The following is a 24,896-nucleotide window of genomic DNA, read 5'->3' on the forward strand; positions in this document are numbered from 1 at the left end:
GCTTGGAGAGGAAATGGTTCTTGTGGCCCTTATTGCCACATCATAGTGCATCTCCACAACAGATTAGGGCAGTCACTCAAGGCAGAAACCAAAGACAGAAAATGAATCAAGCAGGAGACAAGGAAAAACACTGCTTAGTGAGTTGCCCCCTCCCATAGCAAGCTCAATTTGCATTTTTATATCATCCATGACCAGAGGCCCAGGTTTTGTACTGCCTACTTTCTGCCAGGCCATCCTACATAAGTTACTAACCAAAAAAATTACTAAGCAAGAAACAGTCCTATAGACTTTAAAATAGGCAATTTGGTGGAGAGAATCCCTTAATTGATCTTCTTCTTTCTAGGTAATCCTTAAGTTTTTTTTTGTTGTTGTTGTTGTTTTTTTTTTTTAATTTTTTTTCCTCTCAGCTCCAATTAGACAAATAGCTGAGTTTGGACCTAAAGGGGTCCCTTGAAACACAGACACAATAAGAACAGAATGGCCCAATAGCAACTCGCTCAGACACAGGGACCTCCCATACCTATTAGAGGAATAGATGGGCAGACATCAATGCAAAAATACATACAACAGCATAAAGAACAATATGGAATCACCAGAACCTAGCCATTCTCCAACATGAAAACCTGAACATCACAATGCATTAGAAGCAGAAGAAAGCAACTATAAAATTAGCTTCATGAAGATGCTAGAGGCCTTTCAAGAAAAAAATGAAAAATTCCCTTAAAGAAATTGAAAAAAGGGCAAACAAAAAATTGGAAAAAAATCAACAAAGGAATTGAGAAAAGGCAAACAAAAAATTGTAAGAAATCAACAATTCCATTAAAGAAAGCCAAGAAAACCATGAAAAAGCAATTAAACATGTGAGAGAAACAGTTCAAGACCTGAAAAGGGAAATAGAAACAATGAAGATGACATAAACACAGGGAATGGTGGAAATAGAAAATCTGAGGAAACCATCAGGAAACACAGAAGCAAGCATAACAACAGAATAGGAGAGATGGAAGTGAGAATCTCTGGTGTAGAGGATACAATAGAGGAAATAGATTCATCAGTCAAAGAAAATACCAAAGCCAAAAAAGTCATGACGCAAAATGTCCCGAAAATCTGGGACACCATGAAAAGGCAAAACTTAAAAATAATAGGGTAGAGGGAGAAGAATACCAACTCAAATGCACAGAAAATATGTTCAAGAAGGTCATTGAAGCAAACTTTCCCAACTTAATGAAGCAATACCTACAAAGATACAAGAATCCTGTAGAACACCAAACAGACTAGACTCCCCCTCCAAAGAGCTCACTTGACACATAATAATTAAACATCAAAAATACAGAATAAAGAAAGAATATTAAGAGCAGCAAAGGCAAAAGGCCAAGTGACTTATAAAGGAAAACCCATCAGAATAACACCCGACTTGTCTATGGAGACTTCGAAAGACTCAAGGACCTATATATATTTCAAATATTTCTACAAATTGGGAAATTAATACTTGCCAAACACAACTATTTTTTCACTGCTATTATTAACTTTTTAAAAATCAATGGAAACATTTATTGTTTGGGGTTTTTTTTTGTTCTTTTTCTGGGGGTTTTTATTTGTTTGATTTTGATTTATTTTCTCTACTCTGAATTATGCTTATTCCTCTCTTGTTTTTTTTTTACTATGAGATTTTCTATTCACTTTACATACCAACCACAGATTCCCCTCTCCTCCTTTCTCCCACAAACCAGGTTTCTCCCCTCCCCCCAAACCACCCCCATTTCCTACCTCCTCCAAGGCAAGGTAGTAAGCAGAGCCTGGTACATTCAGTTGAGGAAGATCCAGGACCCCCATCCCTGCACCAAGGCTGCACAAAGTGTCTCACCATAGGCACCTGGCTCCAATATGCAGGCTCATGCACTAGGGACAGGTCCCAATCCCACTGCCTTTGTGCCCCCTAAACAGTTCAAGCTAAACTACTATCTTGCTTATACAGAGGGCCAAGTCCAGTACTAGGGGGGCTACTCAGGTATTGGGCCACAGTTCATGTGTTTCCACTTGTTTGGCTTGTTGACTCTGTATTTTTCCAATCATGCTCTTGATACCTCTTGCTCATGGAAACCCTCCTCTCTCTCATTGATTGGAGTAGTGGAGCTTTTCCAGGCATGCTGCCTTGGATCACTGCATCTGCTTCAATCAGTCACTTGATGAGGGTTCTTTGATGACAGTTAGGGTATTCACCTATTCGATAACCAGTGTATACCAGCTCAGGCACCCTCTCTAATACTGCCAATAATCTATGGTGGAGTCATCTTTGTGGATTCCTAGGAACCTCTCTAGCACTCTGCTTCTCCCTATTCCCATGGTGACTTCATTTATTGTGATATCTTTTTCCTGGTTCTCCTACTCAGTTCCCATTCCAGCTCTAACCTCTCACTCTTCTAAGCTCTCATCCCCCATCCTTTGCCCTCTATTATCCACCCACACCCATTTTGCTCCTGTAAATCTAATCCATTTCTACATCTCTGGGTGATCTCTGTGTCTTTCCTAGGGTCCTCCTTACTAGCTAGCCTCCCTGGAGCTATGAGTTGCATTCTGGTGATCCTATGCTTTACATCTAGTATCCACTTATGAGTGAGTACATATCATGTTTGTCTGAGTCTGAGTTACCTCACTCAGGATATTTTCTAGTTCCCTTCATATGCCTGCAAACTTCATGATGTTATTGTTTATCTCTGCTGAGTAGTACTCCATTGTGTATATGTACCACATTTCCTTTATCCATTCATTGGTTGAGGGGCAACTAGGTTGTTTTCAGGTTCTGGCTATTACAAATAATGCTGCTATGAACATAGTTGGATTTCGTCAAAAGCATTTTCAGCATCCAATGAGATGTTCATATTTTTTCTTTCAGTTTGTTTATGGTGGTTTACATTTAGATTTTTGTATGTTGAACCATACCTGTATCTCTGAGGTGAAGCCTACTTGATCATGGTGGATGATTTTTTTATGTGTTCTTAGATTTGGTCTGCTAGTATTTTACTAAGTATTTTTTTCATCCATGTTCATGAGGAGATTGTTTTGTATTTCTTTTTCTTTGTTGGGTCTTTGTGTGGTTTGGTTAACAGAGTTAACAGGGTAGCTTTAGCTTCACAAATGGAGGTTGACAATGTTACTTTTGTTTCTATTGTATGGAACAATTTGAAGAGTATTGGTATTAGCTCTTCTTTGGGATTTTGGTAGAATTCTTAACTGAAACCATCTGGCCCTGGGCTTTTTTTGATTTGGAGACTTTTAATGATGATTTCTATTTCCTTAGGGGTTATGAGTCTATTTAAATTGTTTATCTGGTCTTTATTTAATTTCTGTATGTGGTACTTATCCAGAAAATTGACTATATTGTTAGATTTTCAAATTTTGTGCAGGACAGGTTTCTGAGGTATGATCTGATGATTCTCTTTTGTAATTTTTCCCTTTTCACTTCTGATTTTGTTAATTTGGATACTGTCTCTCTGCCTTTGGTTAGTTTGAATAAGGGTTTGTCTATCTTGTTGATTTTCTCAAAGAACCAACTCTTTGTTTCATTGATTCTTTGTACTGTTCTCTTTTATTATTTTATTGATTTCAGCCCTCAGTTTGATTATTTTCTGGCATCTCTTCATCCTAGAAAAGCTTGCTTCTTTTTGTTCTCTTTTTATGAGACTACAGTTATCCTGATACCTAAACCACACAAACATGCAACAAAGAAAGAGAATTATAGACCAGGATTCCTTTCCCTTCTGAGGCAAAAATCAAAGACACTAAACGCCGCCTTTCTGACTTTCTGAAGTCATCTATGAGCACTTCCTGCTCCTCAGCAAAATCATTGGGTAGAAAAGTGGCAGAAACAGGCCCAAAGCCTTATCTTCAAGTGCTTCAGAACTCTCCAATCTGTCCAGCTAGAATGGGTACTTGGAAAGCAACTACAGCATCAAAAAGGAGGAGTGTGACTCTGAGGGGGAAGGTTATGGCAGTGACTCCAACACCCCCAGGAGCGACCACCCAAAACCCACCCAGGAAGCTGTGAAGGAAGTGAAGCCCAAGGGTTCCCAGGGGAGTGGTCTGAAGGATTTAGGACTGAAGACAAGTTCTCTCGTTCTTGAGAAATGTTCTCTGTCTGCCTTAGTAAGCAAAGAGGACAAAGAGTTCTATCAACTGTACACTGAGGACTTTGAGCTGGAGACTGAGGGCAAGGGGAGACGTGATATGCCCCTAAATGTCCCCTTCAAGCCAGAGGTGCTTGCCAACGATGGACTGGTTCTGGACATCGAGGACGAATCGGACTCAGCCACCCAGCTCCAGGAGTTACCATTGAAGACATTGGGCTTCTTTATAATGTGTGTCTACTGGCCTCTTAAATTTATACTATAGAAGACATTGCTAGTGGATTCAAATAAGCTTTGTGCTCCTCTGAGATATTACACAGACCTTGTGCCTTGAAAGGCACAAGGCTTTGTGATCTTCCTGATAGACAACAGATCCCTCCTGCTGGTGGGTTTTTGAATGACTGACTATGGGGTAAAAAAGGCCAGTAGAAGAACACTTTGGCCCTGAGGCTAGATCCCAAAAACCACAACCTGATCCTAAGCAACTCAGGAATTGAAATCCAAACAACCCCTGAGTATGAAATTCAACCAATCTCTGAACTTGTTGCAAGCTCAGGAATTGAGATCCTCCTAATCTCCATCCTGTAAATCTCTGCCACTAAGAAACTGTATATAAGCCCTATATATACCTGTTCATCTTGAGGTTGCCTCCTCCCACCCTGGCCAAGCAGAGGCAGCGACTTTCCAGGATTCCTCCCTCCCAATAAATCCCTTGAGTAAGGTTTGTTGTAACAACTTTGTTTCACCAGAGCACAGCAGAACTGCCATATTTCTGTGGGAAAACTCATTTAGCAGAGCAGAGCTATAAAAATGTTTGCCAGAGCAGAGCAGACCTGTAAAGGCTCTCACCAGAGAAGAGCAGAACCAGAGCATAACTGTAACTCTGGCTGGGTACACTTTCCCTAGCTGGAGCATAATTGTTACACTCTGGGTAGGCTAAGTAGAGTTGTAACACTTCTCTGGAGCAGAGTGGAATAGGGCTGTAACAACCTTGCTGGAGAAACCCTTCCCTGATAGAGCAAAGTTGATATATTTGAATTAGCAAAACATTTCTCAGAGCAAGGCATGTAACACTTTTCTTGGGAAAACATTTCTCACCAGAACAGAGCTGTAACACATGTGTTGAGATACCTTTCCCTTCAGAGCTGTAACATTTCCAATATGCCTTGGCTTCTGACTACCAGGATACCTTTCCCTTGTGAGCTGTAACACTTACACTGATAGATTCCTTCAGAAGACACCCATCACTGCTGCCTTCCTTTGCACAGTTCTCAACTTTCAAGCATTAATCACAATCAGGATAAATGGTCCATTGAACATTCCCTTCAAAATTGTTTTTGTTTCCTTCCCAGCTTTACAGAGAACTGAGTAGTGTTCTTAGGCACATTGAAACCCTCTTGGCTGAACCTGTCATATCTCCATAGTTTCTCCATTCACTTACACACATTGCTTCTACAAAGATTCCTAAATAAATTCTCTTATACACCGATCTGTATCTCCAGCACTATGACATATAGATCTATAAAGTCATGTTCACTCTGCTGTCCATTTTAGAGAAACACATAGCTTTTTAAATGATGTAAACATATCAGAAAAGTATAAAAACAAGAATGACAATGTCTCCCTTACTCAAGTGCTTTCCTTAGGTATGTCTTTTTGTGTGTCTTTTATTATATTATCACTTTCCATGTCCATAAACAGGCATGCCAAGAATATTATTTCTTTTTGCTTCTCTTTTCTAATAGTTCAGACAGATTAACCTACTCTTGTAAAGATCACGCAGTATTATACTACAATGTAGGGAAATGACAACTTGAGTGTTCTTCTGATTAGTATTCTCATTCAAGTTATTCATGTAATTTATGCTTTGTAAACAGAGATGAAATAAGCATCACCTTACATCTATATTGAAAACTCTTATCTCAACATTAAACCCAAGTATTGAAATTCCTGGTCAATAAATATGAACATTTCTGCATTAAAAGGGTACTATGAAATTATTGTCCATAACATGATGCAATGGGGAGTCCTTCCAAAGTCGTGCGTTTCTGCCTTATTCTGTTATCTCACTTCCCCTGTGTTTCTGGATTGAATCTGTACTTCTTCAAATTCATCTTCTTATTTGTTGATGTGATGGAGTGGATCATCAGACAGACTGGCTTCTTTTGTAGCCTCTTATATTGGGGTTTGGAATAATCCTTGCAAGCAGACTTTACTTGTGTTTGGGCAAAATTGTTCAGCCTGCTTGCATTGGATTCTGGGAAGTATATTACCACCAGGAGTTCTGTTACAAATTCTTGTGAACATGACTTGCACCATTTCATCTGAATTTCAGTATATAATGTACGTGGTGTTATTGGCTATTTTAATGAAGCGTGTTGTCCCAATTTTTAGCTATTAGAGTCAGGGTTATCAACACCTCATTCTGGGATATCTTACTACTTTGCTATAAGATTTATTATGTCTCATTTGTGGTTCTTATCAGGCTTTTCAACATTGTTTCCATGACCTGCAACCATGTCATAGATATGGCCAAATTGTTCTTAAATTTCTACCCACCTTTGCCATAAGAAAGAAGCTCTGATGACCACCGCATTCACACTCATGTGCTCCCAGTAGGGAATCTTGATAGCCACCCTGTAACACTTTGATGTGTTTATGTTTTTCTATGAGATATGCTCATTGAAACTACAGGGTCAACTGAATTACCAATGTGCTTACAAAGAGGCTGATCAAAAGGCATGAAGTTAGACTCTGGAATTTGCACCCTCCACCAGAAATTCCTAGATGATATTTTCTACACTAACTCAGTACCCTTGTAGACAACTTGTTATTTAAAATAAAATATAACATAGGTCTCTCAGTGTGTATAAAGTTTATATCCTCTTCTACATGTCATATGTGTTCATTTCTTTAATGGTGTTCACATCCTGAACTCTGTAGGCCATTATGATGTGTTTAGATATTCCCAACACTCTCTGGTAGGCAAAAGTGATGTTAAATAAAAATGTCATGAATCAAAGGATAATCCTTAAGTAATAATAATCCTTTGTAGTTCAATTGAAAAAATAATACACAGGAACATAGCCCTGTTTACAGATTGTAGACACTTAACTTCTGTTGTATCTTGAGGGCAGAGTAGGATTTATAACCCTTGACACTGCTGTGCGTTAAGGCTCCTTTCTATGATTAGGAAAGCCAATGTATATATTGAGGGTGTTTAGTGCCATCTGCAGCCTTGTCCAACAAGATAACAGTGGTCATATTCTCTCACCTTGCTCATGAATATCTGAAATGCCCAGGAATTTCCAGTGTGCACTGCTGGCCAAAGGGATTGCTGTGAAGAAATACTGGGCTGGATATGGGCTGGATCCAGGCATTAAGAGCTTTCTGATTGTTAGAGGATTTTGTCCTCTAACAATTGTCCACAGCGCCTCAGCTCCATTAACAGCCCTGACCAATCGCCTGTGGATCCCAGCAGCCTCTGGCAGGCGGGAGGCACAGGCTTGATTGGTCCTGTGTTGTTAGCAGCTGGCTCCGGCCCCTTCGCCCTGTGGTTCATGATGGGGGACATGGCCAGGGGGCTGGTCCACCAGCTTGGCGTTGGGGGGGGGGCGGCCAGTGCCTGGATGTGGGTAGGCAGCAAGAGACAGATCCTGAGCCAGAGACAAGGCTACTGCATAGTATGGTCTCTGACGCAGTAGGATGAGCCAGCCAGCAGATCCAGGAGCCATCTCCTGAGCTGGTAAAGCAAGCTGTTGGTAATTACAGAAAACCTACCATGAGACTCATCTAAGTTTAATGAAGAGTCAGCACTGTGGATTTTAGTACAGAGGGAGTCAGGGCTTGGCCCTTAATTGTCCAGGTGCAGATGACTTCCTGCTGCACTAGCAAGTTGCTTCCAGAGTAGCCTTGAACTTCTGGAGCCAAGAAATTCTCCCACCTCCGCCTTCTGAGCTACTGAGACTATAGGCACATGCCATCCTGCCCAGAGGATTTGCAAGATTTTTGGAAAACAAAACCTTGGCATGAAAACCAACTAGATGACTGGTACCTCTGCTTTTCATGACTCTGCTTCTGTTGAAGAGCCTGAGCCCTCACAAAGCCGGCAATGACAAGTCACATGGTCGCCATGCCGAGGAAACCATTGACATGCCAAAACCATCAGCCCCCAAAGTGCACGTACAGAGGTATGTGTTCCTAGATACCATCGCCATTCATTTCTCGGCATCCTGTGAGGAGGAGGAAGAGGAAGAAGAAGAGGAGTTCAGGGGGTACCTGGAGGAGGGGCTAGATGACCAAAGCTTTGTAATGGTGTTTGAAGCCAAGGAGGACCTGTATCTTGAACCCCAGGGTGGCCATGTCCCTGTGGGACCTGCTGCAGCCACCATTCCGGCAGATGGACTGTCCATATCTGAGACACCTGCCATTTTGCCCATCTCTGAGAACACTGTAAAGCTGCTGGAGTCCCCTGCTCTAGCAGTGCAAGTATTAAGTACAGTGCCACTGGCTCTGTCCCCAGGGTCTTCTTCATCTGGGCCCTTAGCTAGCTCTCCAAGTGTGTCATCTCTTTCTGAACAGAAAACCAGTTCTTCATCCCCATTGTCGTCTCCTTCCAATTCTCCTGTCCATTCATCCAGTGTGAAGCCCTTCATGAGCCTGGTGAAGTCCCTGTCAAACGAGGTGGAGCCAAAAGAATCCCCCCACCCCCTAGGGCACAGGCACTTGATGAAGACTCTGGTCAAGTCCCCGTCCACAGACACTTCTCACCAGGAGTTGGATACCGTGTCCTATAAGGCCCCTGACACCAAACTCAGTCTGCACCTGTTCAAACAGTTTACACAGCCATGGAACACGGGTGAAGACTCCAAGACTGTGCCTTCTTCCCGGCTGACTTCTCCCTCTGGCACTGGCTCCTTTGTTAAAGTGTCTGAAATGGAGGAGAAATGCAAAGACACTAAACACTGCCTTTCCAAAGTCATCTGTGAGCCCTTCCAGCTCCTCAGCAAAATCATTGGGGAGGAAAGTGGCAGCCACAGGCCCAAAGCCTTATCTTCAAGTGCTTCAGAACTCTCCAATCTGTCCAGCTTGAATGGGTACTTGGAAAGCAACTACAGCATCAAAGAGGAGGAGTGTGACTCCAACACCCCCAGGAGCGACCACCCAAAACCCACCGAGGAAGCTGTGCAGGAAGTTGAGACCAATGGTTCCCAGGGGAGCCTTCTGAAGGATTTAGGCCTGAAGACAAGTTCTCTCGTTCTTGAGAAATGTTCTGTCTGCCTTACTGATAGACTGAGGGCAAAGGGAGACTTGATATGCCCCTAGATGTCCCCCTCAAGTCAGAGGTGCTTGCCAAAGATGGCCTGGTTCTCGACATCGAGGACGAAGCAGACTCAGCCACCCAGCTCCAGGAGTTACCAGTGAAGACATTGGGCTTCTTTATAATGTGTGTCTATGTGTACCTCATCCTCCCCCTCCCCTACTACATGAGTGGACTCTTCCTGAGCATTGGCCTTAGATTCATGACTGCTGATTGCATGATCTGTGTTTTCACACCACCAATTGCTCATACATTCCACGAATCACATAAAACTCTGCGACACTGGAACACAAGATCCCTGGACATCAAAGAGCCTGAAATATTAAAGGGATGGATGAATGAGATCTACAACTATGATCCAGAAACTTACGTGACTTTGATGCATGCAGTCTTTGTCCAGCTTGAGGGTGGAACCTTAAGACTTTCAAAACCACCAAAAAAAAAAACATATCCAGAAGGGCAAGCTACAATGAAACGAAGCCAGAGGTTACCTACATCAGCCAGAAAATCTACAACCTCTCAGACAACAAGATTTATCTTGTACCTATTTAGTCTGGCTAGCCAACGAATCTGGAATAAAAAGCACCCCATTTGTATCGAGCTTGGTCGGCAAGATAACTTTATGTCCAAGGCTCAGAAGGATAGGGACACTTGTGAGGAGAAGCCCCCTGCTGAGAAAGAGCTGGGGAGTGAAGATGTGAAGAAGCTGCCCCAGCCTCAAGAAGGGACGAAGTCTAGAGAAAAAGAAGAGTGGTTTAGGGGGTTCATCCTGGTGCCTAAATTGAAGTCAGACCTCAAGAAGCTGCCTGGTGTTGCTGGAAGTAAATCAGGGCTTTTACCCACCCACAGCAGACACAGCAGTCCCTGGAGGCACCTGACCAATAGCCAGAGAAGCAGCAAAGACAGCATGGAGGAGATGATGTCCCAGCCCAAACAGAAGGAGCTGGTGGGCAGCTTTCTGCAGAAGGTACTGCTGGACTACAGTGTGTACATGGGTAGGTGTGTGCCCCAGGATGAGCGAAGCCCCTGCAGGAGCCCTGTGCAGAGTGAGGAGAGAAGCCCCACAGCTGGGGAGAAGTTGCCAGAGGCCCCACCCTCTGAGGAGGAAGAGCAAGAAGCCTGGGTGAATGCCTTGCTTGGAAGAATATTTTGGGACTTCTTAGGTGAGAAATACTGGTCTGATCTGGTGTCAAAGAAAATCCAGATGGAACTCAGCAAAATTAAGCTCCCCTACTTTATGAATGAGCTAACACTGACAGAACTTGACATGGGTGTGGCTGTGCCAAAAATCCTTCAGGCCTTCAAGCCTTATGTTGATCACCAAGGACTCTGGATCGATTTGGAAATGTCTTACAACCGGGTCCCTTCTGATGACTCTCGAGACCAAAATGAACTTGGCCAAACTAGGTAAAGAGCCTATTGTTGAAGCCCTGAAGATTGGAGAAATTGGCAAAGAAGTTTGCAGGCCCAGGGTATACTATCTGGCCGACAGTGATGAAGAATACCAAGTGGTGTTATTGTGTTCCCCAAAATTGTGCAGGCTAATAAAATTATCTGGGGCCAGAGAACAGGATGGCCACAAAATTAAACATGAGGATAGGCAGTGGTAGCACATGCCTTTAATCCTAGCATTCTAGAGACAGAAATACCTCTGGATCTCTGAGTTCAAGACCACATTAGAAACTGCTAGGCATGGCGACACATGTCTTTAATCCCAGAAATCCAGCCTTTAATCCCAGGGAGTGACAGCAGAAAGTAGGAAGATATAAAAGATATGAAGACCAGAAACTAGAAGAATTTGGCTGGTTAAGCATTTTGGCTGGTTAAGCTTTCAGGCTTTTGAGCAGCAGTTCATCTGAGATCGATTTGGATAAGGACACAGAAGCTTGTAGTCTGTGGAAACAAGACCAGCTGAGGAACTGACGAGGTGAGGTAGCTGTGGCTTGTTCTGCTTCTCTGATCTTCGAGCATTCACACCAACAACTGGCCTCAGGTTTGATTTTAATAAGAAGACATTTTAAGTTTTATGCTACAAAGGAATGTGTCTAAGCCAGTAATTCTGTCATGGCTTCTCTCAGGCCTATCTTGGAAACAGATATACCCACCAAAACAATGTTCTCCAGTAAAGTTGCAGAGATGGTATTGGGTGCTGGTAAATGGAACTGAAAGTCTCTATTTCCCAAAAGAACTTCCTACATCATGGTATCCTCTCTGTGAATAGCTGAAAATTGATGCTTCACTAATAGAAACCCCAGACCCCATGTGTTGTGACTATACCCAGTATTTCATTAAATAGCAGCAATTTCCCTTTGGTTCTCACCCCTTATTTACATTTTATTTTTTCAGAATTGTGGTGATATTTTGTGCTATAACAAAGAAAGCTTGCCTAAAGATCAGAGGGTGGAGCTACCCATTAGTAAACCATAGAGGTCTGGAGGTCTCTATAGAGACAAGATAGGAAGTAATATGGATGGGCAGAGAGAGAAATATAAAGTGGACAGAAAGTGCAGCTTGGCCCCTTCTTAGTCTGAGGGTAATGGAGGTAAGAGGTGATTTTGGCTGCTCCTTTATTTCTCTGATCATTCAGCCCTTACCCCAATATCTGGCTCTGAGTTTTTATTATTAAGACCAATTAGAATTCATGCTACACAGAATTATGTGTGGGATGAAATGAGAGTGGAAGAAGACAAGAAATTATCAGTTAAGGTATCCAATGAGAAAGATGAGGTAGACATCCACGTAAACAAACTGAAATAGCCATGTAGGCAAAAGAGAACTTGTCAGAGTGAATTGCTAAATGGTCTTATTATTAAAAAACCCAAAGCCACATATTGGTGTTATAACCAAGATATCAGAGGAATAGGACAAGCCACAGCCAACCTCAGCTTACCAGCCTGCAGCCTCCAAAAAAGACCTACATCCTGTGTACTCATGCCTATATGCCTTTCAGTCCCTGCCACTCACCTCCTCTCCCGCCCAGCTACATCACTTTTTTGTTTGCCCAGTTATTCCCACTTCCTGTCTGTCTGTACAGACCTCCAGACCTTTATGGTTAACTGGTGCTGGAATTTAAGGCATGGGCCACCCTGCCATGCTCTGTTCCCAGTTTGGCCTTGAACTCACAGAGATCCAATTGGACCTATGTCTCTGGAATGCTAGGATTAAAGGCGTGTGCTACCATTGCCTGACCTCTATGTTTACTATAGTGGCTGTCTTTTTCCTCTGATCCTCAGATAAACTTTATTGGAGTACACAGAAAAATATCACCATAGTCATTGCATGATAATTTATTGAACAACTGATTGAGGAGTTAATGATTCAGTATGACATGACAAGTTCATAAAAAGTATTTTAACCAAAAAGTTATTGCTGGCATAATTGTGTGCCTAATAATCATTCATAATGTTCTAAAATCTCTGCTTTGCACATTTTTAATTTGTTATATTAACCCATACATGATTCTGACTGATTATTTTTGGTACAAGAGAAAACATGCTTTCAAGAAATCAGATCAATATTGTTTCAAGTATTTACTTTCATTTTACATATGCATTAGTTTTGAACATTGTTGTAAATAGAAGCTTTAAATGTTCATTCTTAATTTTTTATTTTTACATTCATTTTCTTTTTGAGAGTATATAATGGCTTTACTTCTTTTGTCTCTAATTTCCAAACACTACTATATATTTCTCTTTGGTCTCTTTCAAAATAATCTCCTCTTTTTCTGTTAATTGTTGTTAGAAGCATATATATAATCCTAAATGTAATCTGCTCAGTCTGAATAATGTTACTTGTATTTGTATTTATGTGTTCAGGGCTGACCCTTTGTTATTGTATAACTTTGGCATGTCAGACTATTTATCTTAGTCTCAGAGTTCTTTAGTTGCCTGAAGTCCTTTCAGTAGGATTGGAGCCACATTTTCCTTCCCTGTCCACTTTCCATGTCTATTGTATTTGTCTTTCTTCTGATCATGTTTAGGCAGTCACAACAATGAGATTGCCAGGAGACATTACTAGGAGACACAATCTCACAGCAACCTCTCTCATTCCCTGGTTCTAATGATATTTCTTCCCCCATTTCTGAAATGGTTCCTGAGCCTTGGCAGAGAGAGTCATTTCATAGATGTGTCCATTGGGACTGGGCTTCATAACTCTGCATTTTGAATGGTTGTAGTTTTCTATAATCCTACTTATGTTGCAGAAAGAAGCTCTCTGGGTGGAGGGCGAGGACTACAGTTATCTGTGGGTAAAATGACCACTATTTAGTATGTAGTTAGGTAATGTGCTGGTTTACTAAAGTGGCTGATGTCAGTTATCCTTCTAAATAGAAGACTTCACGAGCCCTGGTTAGTTGTCAAGGTTCAGTATCAGGCATGATTTCTCTCTTACCGAGAGAGAGTCTTCAGCCCAATCAGAGACATGTTGGATTTGTGTGTCACTACAGCACCCTTAGGTTTATTGTGCCATGCTGATAGTTGGGGTTCATAGGCTTCAGAGCTGGGTAGGACTGTTGGTTGCTTCCATTCGTTGAAATCCTGTATGAAAACTAATACTCAAGGAGGAGGACTCCATGTCATTTTTTATCTCTGGAGCCTATGACCTGTCTAAAATTTACATGTATCATGATATCTTGAGTAATGGGGATTTGACTTCCACTCCTGTAAGACAACCAGGGAAAAAAGCAATAGCTTATAATATTTGGAGAGTCTCTTGAAGAACACTGACCAACAACTCAAATGACGGCTTCTCATGCTTCATGTTGAGGTTATTGTTAGATGGTCTTTGCACATGGTATGAGGATATCTCAAATTTTAGGCATAGTTAATGTTTAAAATAAAATACCTTTACAATCTTTGGTGTTACCATGTAACTGTCATGATTAAAATATGATACAGAAAGAGAAAAGGTAGATTTGTTTATAACCAAAATGATATATCCCAGAGGCTCTACAATTACAGACTTTCAATATGGGGTCTCTCTAGTGGAAATCCATGTGGGCAAGAACACTGCAAGAAAAGGAAGATGCTGTACTTTAAAGTGAAACATTTTTCTGTCTTTTACTGTGGTATTTCTTTAAAAGAAATTCTTCTTTCTTTTGGCTCTCATGGTTTTACTGGCTATTTGACACATGACAATCATCCTGAGTGATGTCAGCTTGGTCCCCCCAAACAAATATTCCATCTTATATCCCATGTTTTCTGTTGCATGTGGATGCTAGATTTTAAGCTCATGTATATTTCAATCAAATAACCAAAGAGGTGATGTAACTAAGCAAGGAAACGGGGAAAGGGGAGATCATCCAAGGGGAGGGGAATAGTGTATAGTGTTATAAAGAGGTAAAATGGAACCTTCAATGGTATGGGAATGGGAGAAGATGGTAATGGCAGAAATATGGTAATGTACAAACAACACTAAAGGTCCTTTTGGAAAACTGCTAATATAGAACCTTCTTAAAATATTAACATATATGAAAGGAATTCAAATGGAGTCACAAAGTAATGAGGGAGATAATTCTCCAACTAGATACCTTATGCCACCAATAAAATCTCTACTGACAGGAATTGGTTGCATTATTTGGGTCATTGTCCAAAAGGTTTCCATAAACTCCCCCCACAAAGAACATCCTAGGCTAATTCAATGCTACTGGTGACTCTCCACAACATGAAGCTATGACCCCATTGATAAAGACACTAATTACTTACATGATTGAACATGGAGAAATTGAGCTGGTGCCCAATTATTAGCTTCACTTCTACTGAGTAGTATTCATTGTACTTGAAGTTACACTACAAGCTACCAGAGGAGGGGTTTAACTGTCAATATTAATCAGCTGAAAATACTGAGAACCGCCATAGAGACCTTCCCAGAAGAAGATATACAGATATAATATTGGCAGAAAGGTTATGATTTTGATTGGATTGAGGGCCCACTCCATGAGATGGAACCAACAGAAAAGACAGCTGAATTGGGAAAGGATCCTGAGATTAGATAGGTCATGGAAAACCTCCTGTTATTACTCTGTTAATGGAAAAATGAAATAAAATGACTCTAAATAAATAATGCTAAACCAATAGATTAGTGCTTCACTCTACACCAGACATAGCATAGAAGCTTCTTCCTGTAGTAGATGGTAATTTACACAGAGACCCACAACCGGACCCTTTGCAGAATTGAGAGACACTGAAGCACTCAGTCATCAATGGATGTTTTCATCAAATCCTGCCCCTCAATGTTTAAGGATCTGTGTAGTAGAGGAGGGGGAAAGATTGTAGGAGTCAGAGGTGTTGGATGACTCTTAGGATACAGGGTCCTGGAAACAAAACATGACTGATACCAAATAAGAACTCAGAGAGACTTTTAAAGTACACATAAGACCTAGACTGGTTCAAACTAGACTATAAGCCAGTAGTATAAAAATGTAGTAGACACAAATAATCATCACTAACAAAAAAAGTATCTGCTATTGCTACCTGCTGGGAAAACAAAATCAGTTTTGTGCAGTGGCATATAACTGGGTATGCTCACCACAATTAATGGTAGGCCTCATGAAAGAGAATAGTAGACCAAAGCAAAACTGATGCTATTCATTGATATTGTATTTTTTCTGTCTTTCTAATATCTTGATTATTTTGATGTCTGTTGTGAGAAAGAGACTGAGACAATGAGAGAAAAAGAGAAATAGAAATAGACAGATGGAGGGAAGGAGGGGGAGAAAGAGAGAGTGCAAGGGTACATCAAGTTGAGTGGGGAAGAGAGGGGGATTGAAAAAGGTGTTAAAATGGGAAATAATGATCACATTATATTGTATTTGAAAAGTTTTTAAATTAATAAATGAAATTGATTATGCTTTTAAATTTTCTCAAATATGAGATGGGTATTAACTATTCTGGTCCTTTAAGAATATATGTCTTGGTCTGTGCCAGAATTCCCATCTGGACCAGAGGTGAGTGCCTGGGGTTATAGCCAGAGAGGCAACTGCCCAGGGTCCCATGGCTGGACACAGGCCATCCTGGGAGGACCTGACCAACTTGGCCCCAGATTAGAGGCAATTGGCTGGCCCTGCAGGAAGGCTCGCCCTTTCCAAGACTGCAGGCAGACACTGCAGTCTCCACACCCTGCCCCCACACCCATCTGCCTGAGACTCCAGCCACTTCCTGAGAATCAAGACCAGCTCCAAGCTTCCATCCTGCCCTGGAACTCACATCTAGACCAGAGACCAGAGGAACTCACATCTGGACAAGTGGAGCTCCCATCTGGACAAAATAAGGAGACCCAAGGACTTCCCGAGACTCAGAGTCCAGCCCCCCAGCTCCTATCTGGCCAGCACTCTCATCTGGACCAGCGCTCCCATCTGGCCCAGAGCTAGCATCTGGACCAGAGAGAGGCTCCCTAAATCTGTCAGCTCTCTCTGGACCAAGTACACCAATAAGACCAAGAAGGAACACAAGAGGAAATGGGCAGATGTCAACAAAATAAAGAGCAATACAGCATCACCAGAACCTAGCCCTTCTCCAACAGCTAGACCTGAACATCACGGAATGGAAGAAGAAGAAGAAGAAGAAGAAGGAGGAGGAGGAGGAGGAGGAGGAGGAGGAGGAGGAGAAGAAGAAGAAGAAGAAGAAGAAGAAGAAGAAGAAGAAGAAGAAGAAGAAGAAGAAAACAACCTTATAAGTAGCATCATGAAGAGGCTAGAGCCTTATATAGAAGAAATCAAAAATAAAGTAGAGGAATAGAAAAACAAAAAATGGGAAGAATGCTATAAAAAACTAGAGGAAAGGACAATTAAAGCAGAAGAAAACAATAAGTCCTTGAAATAAAATCATGAAAAAGCAAGGGAGAGAGTCCAACACCTGAAGGGGGAAATAGAAAAAATGAAGAAGAAACAAGCAGAAGGAATGCTGGAAATAGAAAATCTGAGTAAACAAACAGGAACTTCAGAGGTAAGTATAACCAACAGAATGCAAGAGATGGAAGAGAGTATCTCTGGTGTTGAAGATACGGTAGAAGAAATAGATTCATCAGTCAGTCAAAGAAAACACTAAAACCAACAAAGCCATGACCCAAAATATCCAAGAAATTTGGAAAAGACCAAACCTACGAATAATAGGGATAGAGGAAGGAGAAGAATACCAACTCAAAGGCACAGAAAATATATGTAACAAGATCATAGAAAAAATCTTTCCCAACTTAAAGAAGGAAATGCCTATGAAGATACAAGAAGCCTACAGAACACCAAACAGACTAGACACCCCAAAAAAGTCCCCTTGCCACATAATAACTAAAGAACTAAACATACAGAATAAAGAAAGAATATTAAGGGCAGCAAAGGAAGAAGGCCAAGTGACTTATAAAGGCAAACCCATCAGAATAACACCCGATTTCTCAATGGAGAATTTGAAAGCCAGAAGGACCTGGAGAGATATAATGCAGACACTAAAAAACCATTGATGCCAGCCCAAACTAATATACTCAGCAAAAGTTTCAATCATCATAGATGGAGTGAACAAGACCTTCCAAGACAAAGCCAGATTTAAACAAAACTTACCCACAAATTCATCCATACAGAAAGCACTGGAAGGAAAATTCCAACCTAAGGAAGGCAGATACACCCATGAAAACACAGGCAACAGATAACAACACAGAAGTAAACCCCAAAGAAGAGAAGTACATACACACTACAACCAAAAAATAAAAATAAGAACAGGAATGAACAATCACTGGTCATTAATATCCTTTAATATCAATGGACTTAATTCACCTATAAACAGACACAGGCTAACAGAATGGGTACGAAAACAGGACCCATTTTTCTGCTGCATACAAGAAACACACCTCAAATTCAAAGACAGACACCTCCTAAGAATAAAAGGCTCAGAAAAGACTTTCCAATCAAATGGTCTTAAGAAGAAAGCATGTGTAGCTATCCTAATATCCAGCAAAATAGACTTCAAACTAAAATCAATCAAAAGAGATGATGAAGGACATTACACACTCATCGCAAGAAAGATCCACCAAGATGAACTTTCAATTCTGAACAATTATGCCCCAAACACAAGGGCACCCACATATGTCAAAGAAACATTACTAAAGCTTAAATCACATATAAAACCCCACACATTAATAGTGGGAGACTTCAACATCCCACTTTCACCTCTGGACAGATCGCCCAAATTGAAACTTAACAGAGACATAATGGACTTAACTGATGTTATGGCTCAAATGGACTTAATCGATATCTCCAGAACATTCCACCCAAACAAAAAAGACTATACCTTCTTCTCAGCACCCCATGGAACCTTCTCTAAAATCGACCACATACTTGGCCACAAACAAATCTCAACAGATACAAAACAATTGGAATAACCCCCTGTGTTCTATCAGACCACCATGGTTTAAAGTTAGATTTCAACAACAGAAAAAACTACAGAGATCCTACAATCTCATGGAAACTGAATAATGTTCAACTGAATCACCAATGGGTTAAGGAAGAAATAAAGAAAGAAATTAAAGGCTTCCTAGAGATCAATGAAAATGAATACACCACATACCCAAACTTATGGGACACTATGAAAGCACTGCTAAGAGGGAAATTCATAGCACTGAATGCCAACATAAAAAAGCTGGAGAAATCTCACACTAGTGACTTGACAGCACACCTGAAAGCCCTTGAACAGGAAGAAGCAAGTTTCCCAGGAGGAACAGACTCCAGGAAATTATCAAATTGAGAGCTGAAATCAATGAAATAGAAATAAAGAAAACAATACAAAGGATTACTGAAACAAACAGTTGGTTCTTTGAGAAGATCAATAAGATAGACAAGCTCTTATCCAAACCAAGCAAAAGACAGAGAGAGAGCATCCAAATTAACAAAATCAGAAATGAAAAAGGGGACATAACAAGAGGACAATGAGGAAATCCAGAGAATCATCAGGTCATACTTCAAAAACCTCTACTCCACAAAACTGGATAATCTCAAAGAAATGGATAATTTTCTGGATAGGTACCACATACCTAAGTTAAATCAAGATCAGATAACCGTTGAAATAGTCCAATAACCCCTAAGGAAATAGAATCAGTCATTAAAAGATTCCCAACCAAAATAAGCTCTGGACCATATGGTTTCATTGCAGAATTCTACCAGATCTTTAAAGAAGACTTAATACCAATACTCTTTAAATTTTTCCACACAATAGAAGCACAAGGAATATTACCAAACTCCTTCTATGAGGCTACAATTACCCTGATTCCTAAACCAAACAAAGATGCAACAAAGAAAGAGAAGTACAGACTGATCTCCCTCATGAACAATGATGCAAGAATAAACAATAAAATTCTGTTGAACAGATTCCAAGAACACATCAAAACATTTATCCACCATGATCAAGTAGCCTTCATCCCAGGGATGCAAGGGTGATTCAACATACAAACCTCTGACAATGTAATACACCATACAAACAAACTCAAAGAAAAAAAAAACATATGATCATCTTACTAGATGCAGAAAAGGCATTTGACAAAATGCAACACCCCTTCATGATAATGGTCTTGGACCGACCAGGAATACAGGGAACATACATAAACATAATAAAGGCAATCTACAGCAAGCCAACAGCCAACATCAAATTAAATAGTGAGAAACTGAAAGCAATACCACTAAAATCAGGAACAAGGCAATGCTGTGCCCTCTCTCCATACTTATTCAATATAGTACTTGAAGTTCTAGCCAGAGATATAAGACAACATAAAGAGATTAAAGGGATACAAATTGGAAAGGAAGAAGACAAGCTCTCCCTATTTGCAGCTGACATGTTAGTATACATGAGTGACCCCCCAAAATTCAACAAAGGACCTGATACAGCTAATAAAATCCTTCAGCAACATAGTAGGATATAAGATCAGCTCACAAAAATCAGTAGCCCTCCTATATACAAGAGCCAAACAGGCTGAGATGGAAATCAGAGATACATTACCCTTTACAATAGCCACGAATGATATAAAATACCTTGGGGTTACTGTAACTAAGTATATGAAGGACTTATATGACAAAAACTTTAAGTCCCAGAAAAAAGAAATTGAAGAAGATGTCAAAAAATGGAAAGATCTCCCATGCTCATGGACAGGCAGGATTAACATAGTAAAAATGGCCATCTTACCAAAAGCAATCTACAGATTCAACACAATTCCCATCAAATTACCAACACAATTCTTCACAGATCTGGAAAGAATAATACTCAACTTCATATGTAAAAACAAAAAACACAGTATAGCCTAAAGAATCCTGTACAATAAAACAACCTCTGGAGGCATCACAATCCCCGACTTCAAGTTCTACTATAGAGATACCATAAAATAACAGCTTGGTACTGGCATAAAAACTGACATGTTGAACAATGGAATCGAATTGAAGACCCTGACAGTAACCCGCACACCTATGAACATATAATTTTTGACAAAGAACCCAAAAATGTACAATGGAAAAAAGAAAGCATCTTCAACAAATGGTGCTGGCATAACTGGATGTCAATGTGTAGAAGGCTGTAAATAGATCTATATCTGTCACCATGCACAAAACTTAAGTCCAAGTGGATCAAAGACATCAACATAAATCCAGTTACTCTGAACGTGATAGAAGAGAAAGTAGGAAGTACTCTTGAACACATTGGCACTGTTGATCACTTTCTAAATATAACACCAGTAGCACAGACACTGAGAGGATCAATCAATCAATGAGACCTGTTGAAACTGAGAAGCTTTTGTGGAGCAAAGGACATAGACAACAAGACAAAACGACAGCCTACATTATGGGAAAAGGTCTGCCCCCACCCCACCCCACCATCTTCCTCTCTCTGCAGGCCTGGCTCCCCTCTCTCCTCCCTTCCCTGCTAATAAATCTCTGAAAACTAACACTGGGTTCTGTCCTGATTGTGACCTTTCCACATGGTGACCCCATGCCACAACCAGTGCTGCAAACAGCTATTATTTTCATCCTTTCATTGGTGCTGTGGACTCAGATAGGAAATTCTGCTCACTCGGCGTCTGGGGGTGCCACTGTGGTACTGTGTCAGGACTGTGCTAGTGCCTCCACAACTGCCATTGCTGCATCTCCCCTCACCACACATGATGCCAAGATTGGTGAGTTCTGCCCTCATTTCCTGTGACTGCAGCCTGAGTTATATTCCTCACACTGGACCCTTGGGTGGTTGTTGAGCTCTGCTGGAACCAACTCATTCTCTCTGTTGAAGAGCTCAATGCTGTCAGACCCCTGGGGTGTCCTCATGTTGAGTATGCTCCCAGCCCTTATGCCTTTCTTGACAAATTAGAGAATAACCCCTGCCCATTCATTGATCCTTCTCCTACCGCATGGATGCCTGGGACCAGAGTCTGAATTATCTAACTTCTCCCAGAATGTGCAAATGAAGAGATACCTTATCCCCAAGATTTCTACTGAAGCTTTGAACCCTTCTTCTTCTTCTCCATTTCTAATTCTTTCTCTGCCATGTGCAACCACTTCTGTCCATCTGACTTCTGCTCTCCAGTAGTCCACTTCTGCCCAACTCTGTCTCTCATCTTAACTCCTCCCACTCATCGTCAAGCTGCCCTGAGAAGCACAGGTGGGTCGGAAAGCAGCCTAGGATCCATGCAAATATGTTTACAGTAATCAAGTTGGCTCTTTATCCAGAGATCAGTTTACAACCTGCTTCCTGGCAGTACTTTCTAAAGCTGTCCTCAAGCTAGCAGACATCAAAAAAAAAAAAATCAAGACACAGAGTAAAATCTGTCTCTTGTCCCCCCCCCTCACCCCAGACTTCCTAGACAATAGGCTGAAACTTAAGCATTTGGAGAGCAAGGCTCCTGATCCCACAGGCCGAAGTTTCAGCTTTGGCCTTTAAAGTGTACCAGGGGAGAGATGAAAAAAGCCCTAGAACAGAATTGCCAAGAATTGCCAAGCACTGGCTCCCAAAAGCCACTAACTCTCTCTTTTAAGTGAAAAATAAGGCAAGCAGGCTAGTGTGCGCTCTGCCAGGCCATCAACTGAGTCTTGTTCAAAGTGCCACCTAGAAAGACAGCAGGTCAGCTAATTGCACCTAGGCAACAAGGAGCAAGGGAGCATCAAGCTAAGACTTCCAGCAGGCTCAGTTACTTAATGGGAAAAGATTTTCCAGCTAAGGTAGGAGCTTTTATTTCATTGCTCACTCAATGTGCCTCACTCCACACCTGTCAGAAGTGCTTCTCTTCCTCATGACCACAAACAGGGCCCTGATCTCTGCCTTGTCCCTAATTCCAAAGAAATAAATTCTCATGCACCACAAGCTTTTCTCTTCCCAGTTCCCTCTTCTAATTAACTGCTCAGCTATTGGCTGCTCTGGACCACCACAGAACTGGAGTCCAGGGATCATCAAGTAAGAGACTATAACAGCTAAAATGTGTTTATACCCCCATACCCAAAAGTTCCTGGGTTTCTACAAATACAGACTTTAATATAACAATCTATTGCTGTCAAATACTCTCAACAATTAATCACCTGTGTCTCCTGGATGCTAAACTAGTACAGGAAACAGGTGCCTTAAAAATAATGTGTCTTTGAATAAAGCTTAAGAAACCAATCTCTATGCTCTTCTCATTAACACTAACCCATAAAGCCAGAATACTAACCACTACAATGCGTCACTAACTTGGCCCGTGCCTGCCCTTCTTTAACATGTTTCAATTTTTTTCCCTAAGCCCCCAGAAATCAGCTTAAATTCCATTCAGAACAACATTCAGACCTACTTTTAGGCTTTGTTCTGTATCACCAGCATCCCTTTCAGACACCAAAAAGTGGCCAGAGTGCCAAGCCAAGAGGGACAAGCCCCTCATCCCAGGGACAACTGTGTACCATGGAAGGCCCACTTCCCTATCCACCCCCAAGAGCCAACCAATGCCCACAAGTCCAGCTAGAAGCAGTTTTTCTGGGAGAAAGATGCCCCTATTTCCTATTCACGGTTCATTTTTAGAATAAAAAAAAAAAAACAGGTCCTGGAATGTTAGAATCCTTCCCTCACTAATTGCACATGTGCAGCTTGGGGTCTTTGCATCTTGCATCATCAGAAGGCACTGGCGACTACATATGCAGGGCATGGTCAAACAATCTGTGCCTCAAAAGCCAGATGCCTAGACCACACACTCTCTGCTCTCTGCTCTCCCTGCTCTGCTCTGCTCCCTTCTCCCTCTACCCCATCATCTTACTTTCTCCAGGGCTAGCTCCCTTCTCTCCCTCCTTTCCTTCCTAATAAAGCTCTGGAAAATAATGCTGGGTTCTGTTGTGACCATGATATTTCTACACAATAATGGGCACCACGTGCTGCAACCAGCATGGCAACCAGCGCTGATTATCATCCTTTTAGTCCTGCCACATCTCGATACTCAAAAACCCAGTTCTGTGTAAAAGAGCAGGAACTGGTTGTCCTAATGACACTCACTGAACCTTGACCACCTGCACCATCTCCATACTCTTTAATCTATTTCCTCTCATACTGTGTCTATGCTGGCTTTTCCAGAATTGTATAGTGTAAGCAATGCTTCCCCTCATGTCTCCAAATTTGCAGGGCTAGATCTTTATTTGCAGAACTTGTACCTGCTATTCCTGGTGTAACCATCAGAACATCACACACTAGTGCCTCTGCATACTCCCTACTGTAGCAGGAATCTTAAAGAGTCTTATTAATAAATTCAAACCTTGGCCAGGTATTGGGGTGGATGCTTGAAGATCAGAGAATTAGAACAAGTCAGAGCTTCCTCACCTCGACAATTCCTCAGCTGATCTTGTTTTCTTAGACTGGAAACTTCTGTGTCCTCATCCCGATGACTGTCAGCTGAACTGATGTTCAAAAGTCTGAATGTTTAACCAGCCAAATGCTTCTAGTTTCTGGTGTTCATGACTTATATATCTTTCTGTTTTTGCCATCACTCCCTGGGATTAAAGGCTCACTACTTGGGTTTAAAGGCATGTGTCACCATGCCTGTGTGTTTCCAATGTGGCCTTGAACTCACAGAGATGCAGAGGTATTTTTGAGTCTGAAATGCTAGGAATAAAGACATGAGTGCCACCATTTTCTAGCCTCTGTATCTAATAGTGTCTGTTCATGTCCCACATAAATTTATTAGGGTGCACAATATTTTGGGGAACACAATACCACCACACCCTACATCTGGTTACAGAGCACCTTTAATGACTTTTTCTATGATACTCTAGAATAAGCCTGTGTTTGCTGTCCCCACACTCCCAGTCTTACCCAAGAACACACAGATTCATGAATAATTTGCATGATGAGCTGCAGGGCTCAAGTTGCTTAGTCCAGTCATGGTCCAAATAGCACTAGCCAACCCAGGGAAGGTAAAGGGGGGTTGAGTTTGGGTAGGACCATAGGCAGATGCACAGCTCCCACAAATATGATGAGAAGAAAAAAGACAGTGGG

At 41.4% G+C, this 24,896-nt stretch overlaps 1 protein-coding gene across 1 annotated transcript in view; it reads left to right on the plus strand.

The window, feature by feature from the left end:
• The window catches only part of LOC118576399 (testis-expressed protein 2-like), a 36,867-nt gene that overhangs the window by 1,722 nt on the left and 10,249 nt on the right, over positions 1 to 24,896 (plus strand). The window contains 8 exon segments of the mRNA XM_036176664.1: positions 3,919 to 4,352; positions 5,867 to 5,918; positions 7,553 to 7,723; positions 8,208 to 9,408; positions 9,411 to 9,874; positions 9,877 to 9,987; positions 9,989 to 10,798; positions 10,800 to 10,954. Coding sequence (XP_036032557.1) covers positions 3,919 to 4,352; positions 5,867 to 5,918; positions 7,553 to 7,723; positions 8,208 to 9,408; positions 9,411 to 9,874; positions 9,877 to 9,987; positions 9,989 to 10,798; positions 10,800 to 10,954 — 3,398 coding nt within the window.

This window comes from Onychomys torridus, unplaced genomic scaffold (assembly GCF_903995425.1).
Source record: "Onychomys torridus unplaced genomic scaffold, mOncTor1.1, whole genome shotgun sequence".
Lineage (NCBI taxonomy): Eukaryota > Metazoa > Chordata > Mammalia > Rodentia > Cricetidae > Onychomys > Onychomys torridus.